This window comes from Humulus lupulus, chromosome 4, assembly GCF_963169125.1.
Source record: "Humulus lupulus chromosome 4, drHumLupu1.1, whole genome shotgun sequence".
Classification (NCBI taxonomy): Eukaryota; Viridiplantae; Streptophyta; class Magnoliopsida; order Rosales; family Cannabaceae; genus Humulus; species Humulus lupulus.
The window spans coordinates 244,924,869-244,946,795 of NC_084796.1; the positions used below are offsets into that span (position 1 = coordinate 244,924,869).

At 40.0% G+C, this 21,927-nt stretch overlaps 1 protein-coding gene across 2 annotated transcripts; it reads left to right on the forward strand.

The window, feature by feature from the left end:
- Positions 1–20,551: 20,551 nt before the first annotated feature.
- On the forward strand, positions 20,552–21,396 carry LOC133829499 (DNA polymerase epsilon catalytic subunit A-like). Of its 2 annotated transcripts, XM_062259213.1 has the most exons (3): positions 20,552–20,634; positions 20,892–20,987; positions 21,079–21,396. In XM_062259213.1, the coding sequence occupies exons 1-3, from the start codon at positions 20,578–20,580 to the stop codon at positions 21,187–21,189; spliced, it is 264 nt and encodes an 87-aa protein (XP_062115197.1). In that variant the 5' UTR covers positions 20,552–20,577; the 3' UTR covers positions 21,190–21,396. The 2 variants fall into 2 exon arrangements, with proteins under 2 accessions (XP_062115197.1, XP_062115196.1); XM_062259212.1 differs by having other exon boundaries at positions 20,892–21,396.
- The last annotated feature ends 531 nt before the right edge of the window (positions 21,397–21,927 follow it).

Sequence of the window (21,927 nt, forward strand, 5' to 3'; positions counted from 1 at the left end):
CTTCTCTTCTTCTTCCTTTTGTTGACCCTAGTTTTGGTCAACTGACACGGAGTCAAATGCTTGATGTGACATAAAATATTGAAATAGATCTAATGGAAAGAAAAGTAAACGACACAACAAATTATAGTGGTTCGGTCCCACGAATTGGTAATGACCTACGTCCACTTAAGCTATTATTGATCTTGATTCCTAAAGGAGTGATCAAAGAACTAGGGTTCTTCGAGTTTCACAGGCCTTAGAGGGATGAATAATACAACTGAAAGCTAATAGCTGAAATTCTCTTCTAAAGCAGAAAGTAAAATCAGCCAAAAGTCCCCCCCCCCCCTTGAGCTATTTCTTCTTTATTTATAGGCTCAAGGAGGATTACATGAATTAGTTACATATATTCTTTCCTAAATAATCGGATCATCAGGTATAATGGGAGATAATCTCGGATATGATTACAATTGTACAAGATTATCTCAAAATATATGGAGTACACGACCAAGCTGGTCGTATATAAAACCCAAATGCTGTGTCAGGGGAATCTCCCTGGTCGATGATCGAACAGAACCTTTGCCAGGTGTCAGTCACGTGTTAAAAATGCTTGCCACGTCATCCACACCTGCTTTTTGGATAACATTTGCCCCCCAAGTTTATTTATTACGACCAGCAGTAAATAAACTTTTAGGAAAATGACCCTTCGATTACCCCACCAAATCTGTCAGAGTAGTTCGTGCCTCCTCGGAAAAAGTGACCTACCCACGTCCAATCATACCTTTTCGGTTCCCAAGCAAACCTATGACGGCTATCACTCTTCCTCATGTTTCGAAAAAAGGGGAACTTATGATTACCTCTTTTTTCCATATCTCAGGCAATATATCTAGCTTCCAGAACTTCCTTGTCACTTTTTACAAGCTATTTTTTCTGTCAAGAACTCTTCCAATAACCCCCAAGTCAGAACCCAGAATCTCTTTGAAGACCATCCTTCGTCGTTCCAAGAATCGGCTATTCGTGCACCTACACTCGAAATTTCTCTAGGACTCCACAATTTTCATATAGGTAAGCTTTAGAACCTTTACACCCTTCATTTTGCTGTGCATGCCGATTCATGCTAGAATACTAGGTTCAGATACTGCTTTGTGTTCTTGGGTAGAGATGCATGAAAATAGGGCATTTGTCGAGTGATGATAGATATGGTAGTGCATATTTTCCTTTTAGGGGTCGTGAATCAGTTTGATAGTCGAGATCATAAATTTAGGATGTAAAATCGAAGTAAAAATTCGATTTTTAGGCTAGTTGAAAAACTGGGTTTTTCCCGCCCTTACTGAAGTTGAAAAAGCTTTTTTCAGAAAAAACTTTTTGCTTTCACTTTTTGATCTGTTTTCCAAACTGTTCATATGCAAAATTTAGTTTTCGTTAGAATGCTGCTGTACAAAAGTTAGACTTTTATACACGAGCAGCATTATTCTAACTAATTTTTTAGGCTCTTCATCCTCACCTCCCCTTTTCTGTTCGCAACTTTTAATGCCAGATTTGTGGGGAGGTGAGAGGCCAATAGACGACGATCTACTTGCGCAGCTGCTCGAGGGCGAATAACAGCCAGCTCAGTGCATCCACGAGATTCCTTTCTCCATAATTTCTCCTCCCAGACCTCAACCAACTTCAGTTAGAATGGGTCGTGTTAAGTCCACCGCCCGAAAGAAGAAAAATCCAAAAAACCCTTCCAATCCTCCAACCCGGCCTGACTCGCAGGCTGGGGTTCCCTCGACCAGTGGTCGAGAAAACATTATTCCTGACCCTCATATCCAAGTTAGGGCCTGTCCTCGATACTCAGTTCTTCCTGACGTCGAGTGGTATCTTTCCCCACTCAGCCAAGTAACCCCTAGGATGCTGGCCAACTACTTCAGAAAGTACGGCCTTACTGGGGTAACCCTCAAAATCCCTACAGCGGATCAGAGGGAAAATTCGCCTGGAGGCGTTTACAGCGCCTGGTCAAGGTATCACATAGAGGCTGGGGCTACCCTTCCTCTCCATCCATTCTTCCAGGGGGTGGCGAACTACTTTGGAGTTGCCCCCTTCCAAATTACACCAAACAGATATAGAATGCTTGCTGCACTCTATATCCTTTATAACCACAAGCAAGGGCCAGAGCCTACCCCCCATGAGATCAATTACCTTTTTGACCTCAAGTCCAACCCCCAACAATCTGGTATGGGGTTTTTTCACTTTTGTCACCAGGAGACCAACCGAACTTTCTTGAGTGACACAACCCACATTTCCAATGTGGGGAAATACAGTCAGGAGTATTTCCTCACGCCTGACATGGTCGCGAATAACCTGGCCTTCACTCGAGGAGGTAAGAGTCTTTTTTCACTGGTCGCTGTTTTTACTTAGCAATTTTCCTTGCATTTTTCTGAAACTTCTTGTGCTTTTTAGGCCCATGGTTGCGACCAGACCCAACACCAGACATGGTGTTGAGGTCTGCCATGTTGGCCAGTATGACGGACGTTGAGAAGAGCGTCAATTCCCTGGTCACCGAGGCTAACTTGAGGCTAGCTGGCCTCTTGGCCCCTCACCAGGATGTGAGGGAACCTGCGGCAAGAAGTGCCGCTGCCGAGGAAAATCCCGAGTAGCAACCGCCAGCGTCTCCTCCTCGACAGAGACGGACTGGGGTTACAATCAAGGAACCTGTTGGCACTCCCCCAACAGAAAGGTCTTCTGCCCCCCAAGGAAAGGGAAAACAAAAGGCAGCCGAGCCTGTCATAGACTTAGACGAGTCCTCTGACAAAAACGATATTGTTATTTCACTCTTAGATAACTTTCCAATTCCCTGTCATTTATTCGACGGGGACGACAATTTTACATATGCTCCAAACTTAGGGCCAGACTTCTTCATGCCAGAGAGTGAGTGTATGACTAGTAGAGTCAATAGTATAGCGACCAGTAGTAATAGCTCGGGTATTTGACTTTGTAATTTTCTTTATTTCCTTTTGGATACAACATAACTTGTCATCTATTTTTGGCTTACTGTCCGCATGTTTACCTCTTTTGCAGAAATGGCTTCTGCAAACGTTTTCGATCTCTACAGCACTCAGGAGGAAGAGGAAGTTCCCTTGGTCCGAAAGAAGAAATTGACCAGGAAACATGACGGGGAGCCCAGTTAGATGCCTTCGGCCAAGAAGAACCGAGCCACTGAACCTTCAAAGGATGGGACTTCTGGCGAAACACCTGCCCAGCCTCCTGCTCCTCTTGAGAAGGAAATTCTGCCTCCACCTGCTCCTGCTGCCACGACTCCTTCACCTTCGGCTCCTACCGAACAGGCTCAACAAACTGAGGGTGTTCCTCTTGGGGCTAAACTATCGGGCCGCTCCCTAAGGTCGGCCAAGGATCACCTTACTCACATCCTTAAGCATGACCGCTACAAAGAGGCCATGGCTAAAGCAGAAAAAATGGAGGTCCACCAGATCCTCAATAGAGCCCTCAATGAAGTGGCCAGTGTAAGTAACCTTCCTTCTCTTTTGTCCTCATGGTCCTGATTTTTGCTTTTTGAAGTCAGTCTAACTTTTATTCTTTGATTGCAGGCAATGCTGATCATGATGGCTGCTCGCGCCCGCGCTAGTGCAAGTGTCGAGCAATCCTGTGCTAGGGAGTCGAAGCTAATGGAGGAGCTTCAAGCCACGGAGGCAAGGCACGCGGGAGAGCTGGAGGTGGTGACCCAGCAGAAGGATTCTTTGGCTGCAGATCTGGTGGAAAAACAGGCCTCTTTGGAATATGTCAGAAAACAGAGAGATGCTTACCATGAGGCTAGCTGAATCCATTGGCGCAAAGTCAAAAAGCTCCAGGAGGACAATCTTGCAAAGGACAGGAGCATTGCCATCCTCAAAAGCCAAGTGGAGCAACTCAAGCTCACGAATACCAAGGACTTGGAAAGGTACAAGAATGCGACACTTCGATGTTTCTACGACTTCTGGAAACACAATCAAAGTGCCAACTTTGACTACCTTCCAGAGGATGCCAGGACAGCTGAGTTGGCTCGCTGTGCTGCTCGACTAGCTGCCGAAGAAAGGGCCAGAGTTCTTGCCTCCCCAGAGATTTTGCTGGCCACGGGGATGGATGGAAGGGAAGTTGCAGAAGACGCAGTGTTTAACGCCCAAACGTGACTTCCACTTAGCGGTGGTTGTAGTATAGATCGGGCGGTCGATTCCACAAGGAGGCAAAGAAATAAAGTTAATCAATAAATAAATGTTAGAGATAAATAATGTGAGGAAAATAAAACAAGTGATATTTTTGAAATTTAAAGATTAGAAATAAAAATAGAATAAAGTGTGATGTAACAATAGGTAACAAGTAGGAATGATCAAGAATCACCAATATGCATACTTATTTATTTGGATCTTTGATTCACAAAAATTACACAAATGGATAGTTCACATCCCAACTATTCATTTGGAAGATTTAACATTGAAGTACAAATATATTTCACAAAAATGTATTCAAGTGATTATTATTCTTTACCATGAAAAGATGAGATAAATCTTATGAGAAATCTAAAAATGACATTATACCATTGGCAATAATGCAATAAAAGATTGGACATAAAATATAACACAAATATTACTTTTACTATTTATAAAATACATAGAAAGAGCATGACTAATTCTATATAGATTTAGCAAAAGTAAATATATATGAATGAGATGGAGAAAATGATAAATATGTTATCTATATTATTTTTACTAATTTGATAATACATAGAAAGTGCTTGAAAAAATCTATATACTATTAGTAAACATACATATAGATAACAAAATGAAGGAATAGAGATGAAGAAGTATAGATGAAAGAAAATAAATCACTCAAATATATAAACTTTAGGCACATAGTGAATCCAAAATATCAAACAAAGTCATAGTGCATATAGGATCATCCTAACCTTCCTAAGAAGGTTAGCCTATTATGCTAGACATTCTCATGAAATTCTAGAGAGAAAATATGAGAAATGAGACTAAAATTTGGTAGAGTTTTGCTACCTAAAAATTACATAGAAAATGTGAAGAAAGTGTCCCTATTTATAGATGGAGAAAATGACTAAAAAGAAATTAAACAACAATTTGGGGTTTACAAAATAAATCTGAAATATTAATAATAAAATATGATTTTGAAAAATCAAATCTTATTATAAATATTAACCTAGTTATTTTGGTGTATGGTCAAATACCCTTTTTCAAAAACACCAAAAAAGATGAGCTTTAAAGCTCAAAATGGCAATTTTGCAAGGCCCAATACCCACAAAATATGGGTTGAAAGTGGCTGTGGCAGATGAGGGTTTTGATCCACTCCCAGCCAATCAGAGGAGGACACGTAGGCAGCTGAAGCTGGGCCGAGTTGGGCTTTCGTGTGCGATTGGGCCGCTGGAGTCTTTGGTTCTTCATTGGGGTAAAGCAAGGTTGGATGCTGAAGTGAGGCTGGGCATGAAGGCTTTGGAGATATTTGGGCCTGCTGGAGTTGTTTACGTTGGGGAGGTTGAAGCTTATTCATGTTGGGCCTGCTGGGCCTTTGTTGGGATGGCCTGCGTTTGGGCTGAAGCAACATGCGGCTCGTGGAGAGTTACGTTAGGAGCTTATGCTTGTGTTGCTGACAGGTGGCTGAAGTAATATTGAAGGGAGGAAGGAGCTGGACACGTGGCGCGCACTGGGTTGCTCCTGGGACGCGTGGCAGGCTGGGAGCGCGACAAGTGGCTGCTGGAGAGAAGGGAAAGCTTTGGGCCTGTGGTGCTTTGGGCCGAATTTCTGGGCTTCCATTTTGCAAAAATGTCAACTTTTCCTCATTTCTTCAACTTTATTTCTTTATTTCTTCTTTCTTTTCTTTATGACAAAATGCATATTTAATTCCTACAAAATAACAATAAATTAAATCATAATCAAATATTTTCATTTATAAAATAAGTCGTATTAATTCCATGAAAATATTAATTAAAACTTAATTTATTTTGACAATTAAAATCAATAAATGTGTATTTTTCACTACTAATCACTCAGTTAACCAAAATGCTCCCCAGGATCCTCATGCTGCTCCTTAGCCTGTTTTTAACTTATTTTCTTTTCTTTTCCTTGCATGACCCACGGGTCATGATGTTGAGACAATATTTATTTTCTTATTGCTGCATTGCTAGCTTTTCCTTTTAACTTAACATTTACATCTGAGCAGTACTGCTCGCAGTGTAAAGGGATTCTGCTTTATTATAACATCTGTTCGCATGACCGAACTTAGCATAGTACTTTGGCTTGATTTAATAAAATATAAATTTTGAAAAATACTCTAAGTACCATAGCATGCTTTCACTTATTTTGTTCATGTGTTTACATACCTCTTGGTATGCTTTGCTTTCTATGTACCTTATATGCCCCCCAAGTGATCGAGGAGCTTTAGGTCCTTGGTCACTTGCCTTGACCATAACCTGTACGAACATTACTGCTCGATATTCAATGTAATACTTATAATACAGCAAAACAACATACGTAATGAACAAATACTTGTAAAAAATTACAAAGTTTGGCAAGAATGACTGGCTGCACACAGTCCCTTATAATTCTCGTATTTAAATGGACTAAACATGTCTTTACGAGTGATCTTTGAAAGATCTTACACTTATAAGTGATTAGCCATATAACATGACTAACCCTTTTTCAAAACTTGTAAAAAGTAAAAAATAATATAAACCAGTCCTTTAAGAAGGACTATTTACTGATAATACTTGTGCAAGTGTTCTCCATTCCAATAGCGCGGAACGAGATCTCCATTTAAGCGTGCAAGTTTGTAAGTGCCTGGATGAAGGACTTCTTCAATCTGGTAAGGTCCTTCCCAGTTTGGTTCGAGTACTCCAGCAGCTTGGTCGCGGGTGTTTAAGAAAACTCTTCGAAGTACTCAGTCTCCGACACTGAACTTTCTTTCTTTTACTTTGGAGTTAAAATATTGAGCGATTTTTTGCTGGTATGCAGCTACTCGGAGTTGGGCTTTCTCTCGTTTCTCCTCGATCAGGTCTAGGGACTCCATCATCAGTTGGCTATTTTGGTCTTGGTTGTATGTGATTCTGCGATGCGATGGCAGATCTAACTCGACAGCCAACATAGCTTCATACCTGTATGCTAAGGAAAATGGGGTATGACCTGTTGCTGTTCGGTGAGAAGTTCTATACGACCAGAGGACTTCAGGCAGCTGCTCTGGCCATGCTCCTTTAGCTTCCTCGAGTATTTTCTTCAGGGTATCTTTCAATGTCTTATTTACTACTTTGACTTGCCCATTTTCTTGCGGATGAGCAACTGAAGAAAAACTCTTGATGCTGCCATGCCGTTCGCAGAAGTCTGTGAACATATCACTATCAAACTGGGTGCCATTGTCCGAGACAATCTTTCTTGGCAATCCATATCGACAAACAATGTTCTTGATGACAAAATCAAGTACTTTCTTTGTCGTTATGGTTGCGAGTTGCTCAGCCTCGGCCCATTTGGTGAAGTAGTCGACCGCCACCACTGCGTATTTCACCCCACCTTTTCCTGTTGGTAAGGAACCGATTATATCTATACCCCATACTGCGAAGGGCCATGGACTTTGCATTTGCTTTAACTCATTAGGAGCTGCCTGTGGGATCTTGGAAAACCTCTGACACTTATCACATCTTTGCACAAACTCCATCGAGTCTTCGTTCATGGTTGGCTAGAAATAACCCTGCCTTAGAATCTTCTTTGATAAGCTCTGCCCCCCAGCATGGTCTCCACAGAAGCCTTCATGTACTTCCTTCATCAGCTCTTTAGCCTTTTCTGGTGTAACACATCTGAGCAATGGCATTGAGTATCCTCTTCGGTATAGAACACCATCGACCAGGATATACCTAACAGCCTATCTCTGAAGGGTCTTGGCCTTATTTCTATCTGCTGGTAGTATACCGCTCGTGAGATACTCCAAGTATGGTGCCATCCATGAATCTGCTAACCGGACCTCCATATTGGTTTTGTCTGCTCGTATGCTCGGCGTGCGTAGCCGCTCAACTGGCACTATATTTAAGGTGTCATCATCTTTTGCACTTGCGAGTTTGGCTAAGGCATCTGCGTTTGAATTCTGATCTCGAGGTATCTGCTGGAGGGTATATTCTTCAAATTATGCCAATAGATCTTTTGTTTTGTTCAAATAGGAAACCATCTTTAGGCCTCGTGCTTGATACTCCCCTAAGACCTGATTCACTACCAGCTGTGAATCACTGTAAATATCCAGCACTTTTATGTCCATGTCTTTGGCTAACCTTAACCTAGAGAGTAGGGCTTCATACTTAGCTTCATTGTTCAAAGCGGTGAAATCAAACCTAATTGCGCAGTGAAATCGATGTCCTTCTGGCATTATCAATATCACTCTTGCTCCTGCGTGAGATTCGTTGGATGATCCGTCTGTGAATAGCTTCCACGAAGGAGCTTCAACTTGAGGCTCAGGCGCACTAGGCTTTTCACCTTGCTCGTTATCTGGGAGTTCAGTGAATTCAGCAATGAAATCAGGCAAGACTTGTCCTTTTACTGCTACTTGCGGTGAGTATGTTATATCGAACTGCCTGAGTTCGACTGCCCATTTCAAAAAATGACCAGCAGCCTCTGGCTTTTGCAAAACTTGCCGAAGGGGCTGGTCAGTCAAGACTTTGATTGGATGTGCTTGGAAGTAAGGACGTAACTTCCTTGAGGCCAAAATTAGGCAATAGGCTAATCTTTCAATGGGAAGATATCTCAATTCGGCTCCGATTAACCTCTTGCTCACATAATACACCGCCTTTTGTATGCCTTCTTCTTCTCTCACTAACACCGCACTAGCAGCATAATCGGTGATCGCCAGGTATATGAACAAAGTTTCCCCATTTACAGGCTTTGATAAGATGGGAGGCTGCGCCATGTGGGCTTTTAAGGCTTGGAAAGCCTGTTCGCAGCCTTCAGTCCACTCGAACTTCTTGTTGCCCCTAAGTAGATTAAAGAAAGGGACGCACTTATCTGTTGATTTTGAAATAAATCTACTAAGCGCGGCAATTCTTCCTGTCAAACTTTGCACATCTTTAATCTTTACTGGCGATTTCATATCGATCAGAGCTTTGATCTTTTCGGGATTAGCCTCGATTCCTCTTGAATTAACGATGAACCCCAAGAACTTCCCTGATCCTACTCCGAAGGAACATTTGAGAGGATTTAGCTTCATTTGATATTTGTTCAAAACATTGAAACACTCTTGTAAATCCTTCACATGTCCTTCTGCCTTTTTTTACTTTACCAGCATGTTTTCAACATACACCTCCATGTTTACCCCGATCAACTCCTTAAACATGTGGTTAACTAGTCGCTGGTAAGTCGCACCAGCATTTTTCAATTCGAAGGGCATTACTTTGTAACAGTATAGCCCTGTATCGGTCCGAAAGCTAGTGTGATCCTCGTCAGGGGGATGCATACTAATCTGATTGTACCCTGAGTATGCATCCATGAAGGAGAGGATCTCATGGCCTGCAGTTGCATCGACCAGCTGGTCGATCCTTGGGAGTGGGAAGCAATCTTTAGGGCAGACTTTATTAAGGTCTGTGAAATCCACATAGGTCCGCTGTTTTCCATTCGGCTTAGGAACCAGTACTGGATTAGAGACCCACGATGGATAAAACGCCTCCCTGATGAAGCCATTCTCCTTTAGTTTTTCAACTTCTTCCTTTAAGGCTTTTGATCTGTCTTTATCGAGCAACCTTCTTTTCTGTTGTACTGGTGGAAAGCTTTTGTTAACGTTCAGGACATGGCTGATGACTGTAGGGTCTATCCCAACCATGTCTTTATGTGACCAGGCAAAAACTTCTTGGTTCTTCCTCAAAAATTCCACCAGTGCATGTTTGGTTGTTGTTTCTAAATTTTTGCCGACCTTTACAACTCTAGTCGGAAACTTTTCATCAAGCTGGACCTCCTCAAGGTCCTCAACAGGTCCTATATCTTCTTCAAAATCCCCAAATCGAGGATCTAAGTCTCTATCCTCCTTTGGGAAACACCCTATTTGGTGACTTCATCACCTGATTGGGCTTGTACATCAATGGCCATCTGCAACTTTTCTGGGGGAGCACTCCTCGACATACCCCTCTTGGCCTTAGTGATTGAGGCATTGTAGCACTCCCTTGCTTCTCTCTGGTTTCCCAATACCCGTCCTACCCCTGCGTCTGTTGGGAATTTCATGGCTAAGTGCCATATAGAGGTGACGGCCTGAAGGTCGACCAGTATTGGCCTTCCAATTACAGCATTGTAGGCCGAAGGACAATCAACTACTATGAAAGTAGTGAGTAATGTCCTAGTGGCGGGCGCTGTACCTGCTGTTACTAGAAGCCTGATTGACCCTGTTGGAGCAAGTCCCTCACCAGAGAAACCATAAATTGTTTGGTTGCAAGGCTCCAAGTCCTTGATGAACAACTTCATCCGTTCCAGCGAAGATTTAAAAAAGATGTTAACTGAACCTCCTGTATCGACCAGTACTCTTTTCACCATCATATTGGCAATATGAACATCCACGACTAGTGGATCGGAATGTGGGAATCGGACATGCTGGGCATCACAATCAAAGAAGGTTATTGCACCGTCCTCTGTCCGAGCCTTCTTTGATGCCCGATCCTCCACAGTCATCATCTCGATGTCCTGGTCATGGCATAGGGTTCGAGCGTATCGTTCCCTTGCCTTTCCGCTATTTCCCGCAAGGTGCGGGCATCCACAGATGGTGAGAAAGGTGCCAGCCATGAGGTCAGGCTGTAAAGGTGGCGAGTGTTGGCGCCTGCTTGTTGCCACCTGGAGCCTCTCGTTGGGAAGCTCCCGCGGCCCGTACGTATCTCCTCAAGTGTCCTTGTCTAATAAGGAAGTCGATTTCATCCTTCAGCTGGTTACACTCATTCGTATCGTGTTCGTAATCGTTGTGAAAATGACAAAACTTGGTTGCATCCCTTTTTGAAATATCCTTTCGAATGGGAGCAGGTTTTTTGTAAGGCACACTGGAATTTATGGCCTAATACACCTCTGCTCGAGACTCGACAAGGGCAGTGTAGTTGGTGAACCTTGGCTCATAACGATTGCCCTTAGAGCGCTTACTCTCAGAGGTAGAGGGTTCGTTATGGGGCCTTTTCCCCCCATTCTTGTCGTTGCCATTCCCATTACCTTTGCCGTTGCCGTTGGGCTTTGACCCATTGGCGGCTTTGGCGGGGTCTTCAGTCCCCTTATCTTTATTTGGGGTCTTTCCCTCGCTGGCAACTGCATCCTCAAGCTTGATGTATCGATCAGCTCGATCCAAAAATTCTTGGGTTGTTTTAACCCCATGCTTCCTAAGGCTACTCCAAAGAGGTGTACGACGCCTAACTCCTACAGTTATGGCCATCATTTTGCCTTCGTCTCCCACTGTTTTGGCCCCAGCCGCTGCTCGCATGAAGCGCTGGACATAATCTTTTAGTGGTTCTCCTTCTTGCTGGCGTATCTCGACCAGCTGGTTTGCCTCAGTTGGGTGCACACGACCCGCGTAGAATTTTCTGTAAAACTCCTTTATGAACATCTCCCAAAATACAATACTTGCAGGAGGGAACTTAAAAAACCACTCCTGTGCTGCATCAGAAAGCGTTGCAGGGAAGATCCTACATCGAGCGTCTTCTGACACCTTCTGAATGTCCATTTGTATCTCAAATTTGTTAACGTGAGATACCGGGTCACCATACCCGTCAAAGTTTGGAAGTGTGGGCATTTTAAACTTATTGGGGGTTTCAACCATTGTGATCCTTTGTATGAAAGGAGTGCCCCTTCTCCTGTCGTACTCGATATGATATGTTATTCCCCCGACCAGCTATTGCACTGCTTGGTTCAGGGCATCTATTTGGACCTAAACGGCCTCAGGAATTGTCGGGGCTTCTGGTGACGGGGGAATGTACTCGTCGTGCCGTTCACGGCAGTCGTTGAGTACATCCCTTAAATTGTCATCCCTTCGTCGCTGCTTGCTGGCTCCGAGCCGGCTAAAGACGTTGTTTTGTCTGGGCTGCCCCCCAGCATTATGTCCTTCATGACGATTTTCTCTAGGTGGGGGGCTTTTGCCTCCACCTCTCCCCTCATTCCTTTGACCAGCGTTCCCTCTACCCGAGTCAGCCTCATTGTAGCCGTGGCCATCTCTGAACCTCGATTGGCTATGGTGGGACCGACTGTTTCCTCAGTTGCCTCCTTGGGCTGGAACTTCCCGAGCGTTAGGGGGAGGCCTGCGCTGGTCGGTAGGTCCCCGTGCATTATCATGCCGTGGGGGGCCCCTGACCGCAGAGCCTGTCTCCGAGTTCCTTCTGTTGCCAGAAGGACACTACCCCCGGCTCAGTGGGTGCGACTCTTCTCCCCTCAGGCGTCTAGGGCTGTGGGGCTGCTGCCCAGCCCTACTCTGCCTTGGATGCGGGAGATTGCCTCGACCAGCCTGGGATGGAGGCTGCGTCTCAGGGTCCCTAGGTGGGACATCATCCTGAGGCATTGGTGGCTGCTCCGGCCTTTGAGGGCTTGTTGGCTGAAGTGGAGGGCTAGGATTGGGACCTCTTTGAGGTGGCCCACTTGGGGGTTGGTCAGGCTGCGAGGCAGGCACAGCCTGATTCCTAGCCAATTGGAGGGCTGCTTCGAGGGCTACCATAGCATCCCTCTGACGACGGTCCATCTCCCTCTGTCTTTCACTCAGCTCTTGGCGCTGGCGCTCTATTTCTTACTGTTGTCGTACCATGGTCTCCGCAGCACTTTCCTGACTAGCCCTCAGATTGGCTAATTCATCTTGTAATACTCCCAGAGTAGTTCTTAGTGTTTCGGAGTCCAGTTCCTCCTCATCAAACTCCAAGTGTGGCTCATTCTCAGCCATGTTCGGAGGAGGAGGTTGAGATGGTGCAACGTCAACAGCCTGCCCAGTCTTCCTTGTTGTCTTTGCCATTAGTGCTTCAACAACCTCGTCTCAAGCTCTCAATGAAAGCACCAGAATGTTGACCCTAGTTTTGGTCAACTGACACGGAGTCAAATGCTTTATGTGACAGAAAATATTGAAATAGATCTAATGGAAAGAAAAGTAAACGACACAACAAATTATAGTGGTTCGGCCCCACAAATTGGTAATGATCTAGGTCCACTTAAGCTATTATTGATCTTGAGTCTCAAAGGAGTGATCAAAGAACTAGGGTTCTTCGAGTTTCATAAGTCTTAGAGGGATGAATAATACAACTGAAAGCTAATAGCTGAAATTCTCTTCTAAAGCAGAAAGTAAAATCAGCCAAAAGTCCCCCCCCCCCCTTGAGCTATTTCTTCTTTATTTATTGGCTCAAGGAAGATTACATGAATTAGTTACAGATATTCTTTCCTAAATAATCGGATCATCAGGTATAATGGGAGATAACCTCAGATATGATTACAATTGTACAAGATTATCTCAAAATATACGGAGTACACGACTAAGCTGGTCGTATATAAAACCCAAATGTTGTGTCAGGGGAATCTCCCTGGTCGATGATCAAACAGAACCTCTGCCAGGTGTCAGCCACGTGTTAAAAATGCTTGCCACGTCATCCACACCTGCTTTTTGGATAACACTTTTTTTTCTTTTTTTTTTCTTTCTCTTTTTCCTTTGCTTCTTCTTCTTCTCTTGGGAAACCATGGCAAGGCACCAGACCCAGCCACCACCGGCCGCCATTTTTCGACATGCGGTAGCTCATTGGTTTCACCTTGCTCCGGCGACCTCAACTACCAAGCGGCACCGCCCAACTCGCCGTCAATCATTTGGAATCACCAGTTAAAGTTTTGGTCCATCAACTTTGACTGTGTTTTCCGGTCCACTCCGACCACCTCTTGATGAGTGGTTGGTACCATTGGAACCAGCGTGGAGAGAGGAACAAAACCCACTAAACCATTCCGAACAACTCACCATTTTACTCTAGCGAGATTTTGGGTATCTTTACCCCTTTGGAAGCATTTTCTGGCGACACCGGAGGTCATTTGGGCAAAGGAGTTGTACTTCCGTGATGTACTCATTGAGGGGATCGTTTTGATATATGCCATGCATATATTCGTTGACATTTCTGGTACACCGCTCACTGCCGCCACCAACTGCTGATGTGCACCACTTGGGTGAGGTTCTGGAACTTGAAATTTTAAATATGGTCATATTATATGTCATTGGACACGATTTTGAACAAGGAATGCAATGATGATAATTGTTTGCTCATTTGATGCACGTAGGCAAAACATGATATAAAAATCGGACTAAATCACTCTAGGATCATCGTTAAGCTTAGGAGCGTCGCTTTGGGCTCAAATTGAAAATTCTAAGGAGGTAGGGACTCAACTTGACTATTGGACTTATTTTACTTGTATTGAATTGCATTAAACATATTCCAATTTTGATATTTATAAAATGTTTGAAAATTTGAAAACTTAATCTGCATGTTTTCTGTTCTGTTCTGAGGGCATTGAGTGCCGAATATATTTTTGTTCACTTATTTATGCAGGTTATGATTTTTGGGTTTTATTCGAATGCAGCTATTATGTTGCCCAATTTTCTTTAAATATAATGGGAGTATGTTTCTTTCTTTTCATGTGTACCTGCATTCGGTTATACCGATGAGAGCCATAGTGATCATGATTTGTGCACGTTATTGTTTCATAATCTAGTCTCTGTGTCATCATAGGTAGATCAGGTGTCCACTCACCTGTAGATGTAAAGACCTAGCATCTGTATACATGAAGTGTTCTAAGCCTCCCCTTGTGGTGGTTATCAGGTCCGGCTACCGGGTTTAAAATGTCGGTTTTCTATGGTGGGTAACGGGAACTAAAGATCTAGTGGACGGTGTGATGTGCCCTTGTAGCTATGCTCTTATGATTATTTGTGGTTTATCTCTATTTTGGTTTATACATGATGATGTATGTTTTGTTTTTAAAGCTAACCATGCAGGGGTTGTATTAAACTTTTGGGTCTTATGTTATTAGTTGTTTTCCTACTGAGCTTTATAAGCTCACCCCCTATCTCTCCCATTTCAAGAGCCTAGTGACGTGAATGTTGAAAAGATGAATTATTGATGAAGCCAATGTGTTTGGTGCCATAGTCCTATCTTTTGAATATTATATATGTATTTAATTTGGAACATAATGGTCTGTATGTCTAAATTAGCTATGTAATAGTTAGGAATGAGGAATGATGGATGCTAAATATTATTTTGGGTGTTTATGACTTATTAAATTTAACTGTTTGGTAATTACATAACTGTGAGAATATTATTGTTCTATGTATAATGATAAATAATCATGCTTCTATCACTAATATTTTTAAATATAATTATAGGAGTTATTCCATTATTTTAACATATAATTATAGTACTATTTAATATAAATTAAATGATCATTTATAAAGATTATTTTCCTACAAGGGTCAAAGTTTGACCTTTGACCACCCAAGTTATGGATATTACAAATCTGCTACGGCCTAAGGCTCGGGTCGTGACATTTGTAATTTTGTTAATTGGATTAAATTGATAATTTCTAAGGAAACATGTTAAATTATAAGTATTTTACATAATTTATAGCCTTTATTATTTTTTATGTAATTTAAAAAATAAATAATAAAATTATTATATTTTTAAATGGCTATTATTTCATGAAATAAAAATAATGTTTTAGAGATTGAATCAACTTAGTGATTTTTAAAGAGATAAATAATGGTAATAAAAGTATGTTACTAATTCATTATTTTTTTAAAACGATAGAAATAAGTGCGTAGGAATTATCATTTTTAACGCCGCTTTTTAACAACGTTCCCACGTATGCATGTCGCATGCAATTTCACTTTCACGTTAAAAAATGTGTCTAATATTCAACCATATAAGTTTTATTTAAAAAAAAAAAACCATGCATGTAACATAGGTATAATTTGCATTATTATTTTGGTGATTTTATGTGTAATTATGCCTATTTGGAAATTTTTAGTAATCTTCACCATGTGTGCATGGCCCATGCATACATGAGATATATGGGTTGGACACAAGAGAGTCTAATGTGATGCTAAATGATGTTATTTGATTATGGTATAGGCTCGTTGTGAAGTTTTTAGTTGTGTTTTGCTTGGACTTGAGGTAAGGAAGTTAGATAAATTTTTTGGTTGTTTATGCTGTGAATGGTAAGGTTGGCTTGTATGAATAAGAATGTTATGAATGATGATACTTTTGCGATATGAACTATGAAATGTTATTTTGTGTTGATATGACTGGATTGTATGTCATTTGAATATTGTACATTATGAAATGGTTGTTAGCGTGATGAATGCGACTCAACAAAAAGGGGTTACTAAGGATGTGAAGACGTAACCCGAGTTACTTAGGATAAGAAGACGTAACTCATAGGGTGGACACGTTGAGGTTATTCAAGGACCAGAGATCCTGTTTACCTCAAGATGTGACATGGACAAGTTAGCGGGCCATGTTCACAAAGATATGATGTTTATGTTATGATGTTATGTCACTACAAGAAATCTGACCTTTACCTACCAATATTTTACCTACCAATATATATTGGTAGGGAAAGTAATGTTTTGCCTACCAATATTTATTGGTAGATAATATTAGTAGGTAAATGCTAGTCCATTATATTATATTTCGGAACATAGCTTTACCTACCAATAATATCAGTAGGTAATGATCTTTACCTACGTATATTATGAAGGGAAATTTTTTAACCATTCCCGCTCAATTTTACCCCCGTTTTTTATTTTCATTATATTATTTTATTATTATAAATACTTATTTGAAAGCTTATGTGGAGTAAATAATTTGATTTTTTCAATTAAATAATAGTGATATGTTTGTCTACATGATCAAAATATATCATATGTGGACTATATATGTCATGTCATTGTCTGACATGGCAATTTATATGATGATGTGTTATTATCCTATCAAACAAAAATTAATTTTTTTAAAACATAAACTTAATACTGAAAACCTAAATCTATTACTTAAAAATTAAAATTAAAGATAGTTTCTAACCTAAAACTTTAACCTAATCTTATAATCTCTCTCTCTAGTTCTATCAGCCGCACCCCCCTCCTACCCTCTCCATCGTTGTCTTCTCTCAGCCCCCCTTCTTCTCTCTCGTCTTTGGCCTTGCGTCCTCGGATCCACTCAACTCTCCCCTTCTTCTCTCTCGGCAACGGTGGTCTTCCTTCCGACGGCGCCGACAACAGAGTGGTGGTGGTGTGTGGCGTTGTTGGTGGTGCAACAGGGCTTGCCAACCCTCAACAACAATTGAGAGATTGGCAGAGGTGTCTCTGCCAAGAATGCCGCAACATGGAACGCCAGATTAGAGGTTTCATTTCTTTGTTAGATTACTGTGTGTGTTTTTTAAATATATTCTGCCACTACTAATTTTGCAAAGGATATTTCATCTTGCAGCTAGAGCTTCTTAAATTGTGGTTCTCCCATATGCGGGAGGTGAAGCCTGGTATATATGTTACGTATAATGGTGATTTTTTTGACTGGCCTTTCCTGTTAAAAAGAGCAGCCCATCATGGATTCAAACTTAGTGGTGTATGTAACTTCTGAGCTTTTACTTAAAAACCACATCTTGGGTTTGGAGTTTTAAATTGTTCTATATTTAGTCAATTCGAGTTATAATGTTATTTATCCTTTTGGTGTGGACAGTTAATATTCTACATATTCATCTTACTTTATGAAATCCTGCTCATATTTATGAACACAAAAATACTCCGGATGGTACTAGAGTTAGCAGCTGCTTTATATTTGCTTATGGATTGGTTTCTAGTTTCCAGCATATCTATGTTTAAATATTTTTGTTTTGTTTGGTATTTTTATCAGGAGGTTGGATTTCAATGTGACTATAATCAAGGAGAATGTCGTGCTAAATTTGCTTGCCATCTTGATTGCTTTGCTTGGGTCAAGCGTGATAGTTATCTCCCTCAGGGAAGCCAGGGCCTTAAGGTTTAAGATTTAATCAAACTTGCTTATTTGCTTATCGTTCTGCTATTTCTGTTTTACAAGACATTAAACAGTATCTTCCATATGGTTATGTGTTTTATGTTTTGTTCTCTTGTGGTTGCGTCTGCATCTTTTGCTTTTCAGCTATGTTTGTTTGGTGTGGAATATGTTTCTTATAATCACCCCTTTTGGGTGTAGTTTTATTTTCTATGATATACAGTATACTAGCCTATTTTATCAATGAAAAAGAAAAAGAAAAGAAAATTAACGTATTCTTTGGTATTATATTGGCAAGGAAACTACTGGGTGTAAACATGTATGAGAGTTTCTTTAAGCCTATTCTTTAATCTAGTATAGATCCAGATGGTAGTCATATAATTGCTTCGAGTAATTAAACATTAATTGTACTGTACTTGGTTTTGTTTGTTATCCACAAATATGGATAGTTTTCCAATGCTTGTTTCTTTTTTTTTTTTTAAATTAATCTACTTGTCTGGAAAACTGATTTTCTCTCAAATAACTGTTAGTTTACAATTGAAATACTTTGAAAATTGAATTTGAAATACATGACACATTTTTTAAATAACAAAACTCAGATGTGAATAGTTTTTTTTTTTTTTTAAAAAACTAGGCTCCCTGCCTAATCCTACAATATTTGGGGAACAGTAAACAATAACAATTGCTATGTTGGTGCCAAGGAAGATGTGAATAGTTTATATTATATACTAGTTTTTGATTGAATTTATTTTATCAGTAACTCACACACATATGTGTAGTTTAATGAATGTAGTAACTTCAGATATTGGCTAGTGCTGTTATCATATCTTTAGAGCCAGAATGATATATGTTTAGTCACTGGTGGTAATAGTATTAGTGCTTTTGACAAAGTTTAAAAAGTTTTTGGAGTTTTGTGTCTCCTCTTTTGAAACCTACTTTGTGCTGGGAAAAAAATATATTGTTCAACAGCCTATACTTAATGAACTTGTTGTTTCCTGATAAAGAAAAAAGATCGACATTGTTCTTTCCCTTCTATTTTAAAATTCAGCTACTATTAGTGTTCTCACTACTAGAAAGTTTATAGTTATTGGTATTGTTTCAGGCTGTAACAAAGGCAAAGTTGGGATATGATCCCCTGGAAGTGAATCCTGAGGATATGGTTCGTTACACAATGGAAAAGCCACAGGTAAGAGTTTAGTTTTTTTTTTTTCAGTTCCAGTACACAATCTTTAGTGATTGTTGGTTTTTTTTATCATTATCATTTGCTTTCAATCCATGTGTCTTGAATAGGAGATTTTAGTCTGCATTCTTTTAGTGCCTTTTCTTACAAATATTCTCTCATTCAATAAGTGATGAATTTGCTTACCTAGATTTTGAGCCTTTGGTATTTATTTTGGAAAGAAATCTCTCCACATCCCATTAAAGTGCAAGTTTCTGCGAGATTAGTTGCTGAAGAAAAGGTTTTTAACACTTAGTGGTGTGTTGCAAAGGATGGGGCCTAGTTTTTGTAACCTTCTTGGTTTATGAAAGCTGGAAGTGGAGAAGAAAAGAGATCAAAGCACTTCTGTTTTTGTTTTCATTCAAACTTTTTAAACAAAATAAAACTAGGGCCAAATATAGATAGTCTCAGCAGAAAATAAATCAGTCTTACAAACTAGGAACAAAATTAGAGAAAAAATTTGAATTCAAAAAACTAAGTCTGAGATATACTATCTAAACCTACAGATAAATTTGACAGCTTTAGAATCCTAAGGCTGCTCTCTCTGGAATCTCTCAGATGATATCATATTATTTGTGTTTCCTTTTAGTTAGAATTCAATTTGTTTTTGTACATTATATGAGAAACATTTCTAATGTCTATGAAACTTGTTACAGATGATGGCCTCATATTCTGTTTTTGATGCTCTGTTTCAACTTATTACTTGTATATGACCTATGTTCATCCGTTCATTTTCTCTCTTGCGACTATTATCCCGATGTCACCAGATGAGGTCCTACGCAAGGGTAGTGGGACCCTCTGTGAAATGCTTCTAATGGTCCAGGTGTGTTTTTCCACTCATGCTCAACACTAGGTCTTTGTGCTTCCTTGTGTGGTGCATTCTTTCATATGTTTTTACTTCAAAGCATGTACTCAATCAAGGCAACTTTGCTTTTATTCCAGGCATACAAGGCAAATGTTATTTGCCCTAACAAACACCAATCTGAATCAGAGAAGTTTCATAATAACCGTCTTCTTGAAAGCGAGACATATATAGGTGGTCATGTGGAATGCCTTGAAAGTGGAGTTTTTAGATCTGATCTTTTAACTAGTTTTAAGCTTGATCCATCTGGATATCAGGTATGTCATCTCGGTCACAATTAATTGTTCTGGTGTAGTAATTGGTCATTATTATTTCTAGAATTTTGATTATCATGGTTTGACATGAATTGACAAGGACATAGTGAATGCTACCTTGGTCCAGTTTGTTTTTAATTGAGTGTTTCATCATCTATTTTTAATAGTATATGTAATTTGACACAAAACCATTGCAAACTTTGATTTCCAGCAACTGATTGACAGTGATCTGCAATATGCTATAAGAGTTGAGGGTAAGATGGACTTGGATTCCGTATCTAATTATGATGAAGTGAGGAGTTCTATCTTTGAAAAGGTATTGCCTCTTTCATTTGCCTTGGATAATGTTCTGATTTGTTCCTGAGATCGTTAATTTTTTTGTTGGTAAGAGACATATTCTTTATTTATTGGAAACAGGTAATACAGAAAGAGTTTAAAGTTTTCTTATAAAGTAGACATGGATAAAACATTAGAAAACTCCTTTAATTCTTCATGTTTGCTTACTTATATATACAAAAAAATGATTTTTTGCTTTAATTTTAAATGTATGTTTTATACTTTTTCTATTTTCAGGCTGAGCTTTTCGATAAGTTTCTCAATGGCTCAACCTTAGTGGAATGCTATTCAGCTGTTGCTTCTGTTGCCAACCGCTGGCTTGATCTTCTTGATGTATGTCTTCCAATAGACTTTGCTTCTTATGCTATTCTGCTGTCTTCTGTGATCTTTGTAGATAATTTTTTCTTTATTCCTTTTCCCACAGAATCAAGGAAAGGATATTGCGGACGGTGAGTTGCTCGATTATATATCTGAATCAAGTACCATGAGTAAGTCTCTAGCAGACTACCAAAGTCATCATCGACATTCACAATAAGTTCAGTCAGAGAAAATGAGGCTCTCATGCAATGATCCCAAAGTGAAGAATAGGAAGAATGTCAAGAAAAATGACATTATTGAGTTTTCAATGACCTAAAAATAATGTATAGATATTTTTTTTATGAAATGTGCTTCTTAATAAGCAATGAATATTGTATAATATATGTTTGTTTATTTTTTTATTAAAGTTAAATAATATATTTGATTAATAATGTTAAATATTTTTCAAATTAATTACTTTCATTTATTATTTATATTAAATAAAATTTATATATAATTAAAATTACCTACATAGAAATATTATATTTACTTACAAATAAATAAGTGTAGGTAAAAATAAGTATACTACATGTCACGTGGACCAATCATTTAGTGCCACATAACCGATAAAAAGGGGATAAGTAACACAATCATTTGAATTTCTTGTAGCACGTGGATAAATTATTGTCTGACACGTGGAGCAATCACAAGATACCAAGTGGCAGTTTTGATGTATGCCATGTAGGATGCCACGTAGGATGCCACGTCATCAGACACATAAACTTATGGAAACTATGTCAGCAGACATGTAGGATGCCACATCATCAAACACGTCATCTGCTGACTCATCAATTGATTTATAACTTAGTGGGGTCCACTGATTCTTTTACCTACCAGTATTAATAAGTGTAGGTAAAGACTCTTTCCCCACTAACCTTTACCTACCAATCTCTACCAATTCAATATTGGTAGGTAA

Bases quoted from the DNA above. Each gene is read 5' to 3' on its own strand.
- LOC133829499 (XM_062259212.1), top strand. From the start codon at position 20,578: ATGGACTTGGATTCCGTATCTAATTATGATGAAGTGAGGAGTTCTATC. The intron at 20,635-20,891 runs GTATTGCCTCTT...TTCTATTTTCAG, and splicing joins GGAGTTCTATCTTTGAAAAG to GCTGAGCTTTTCGATAAGTT.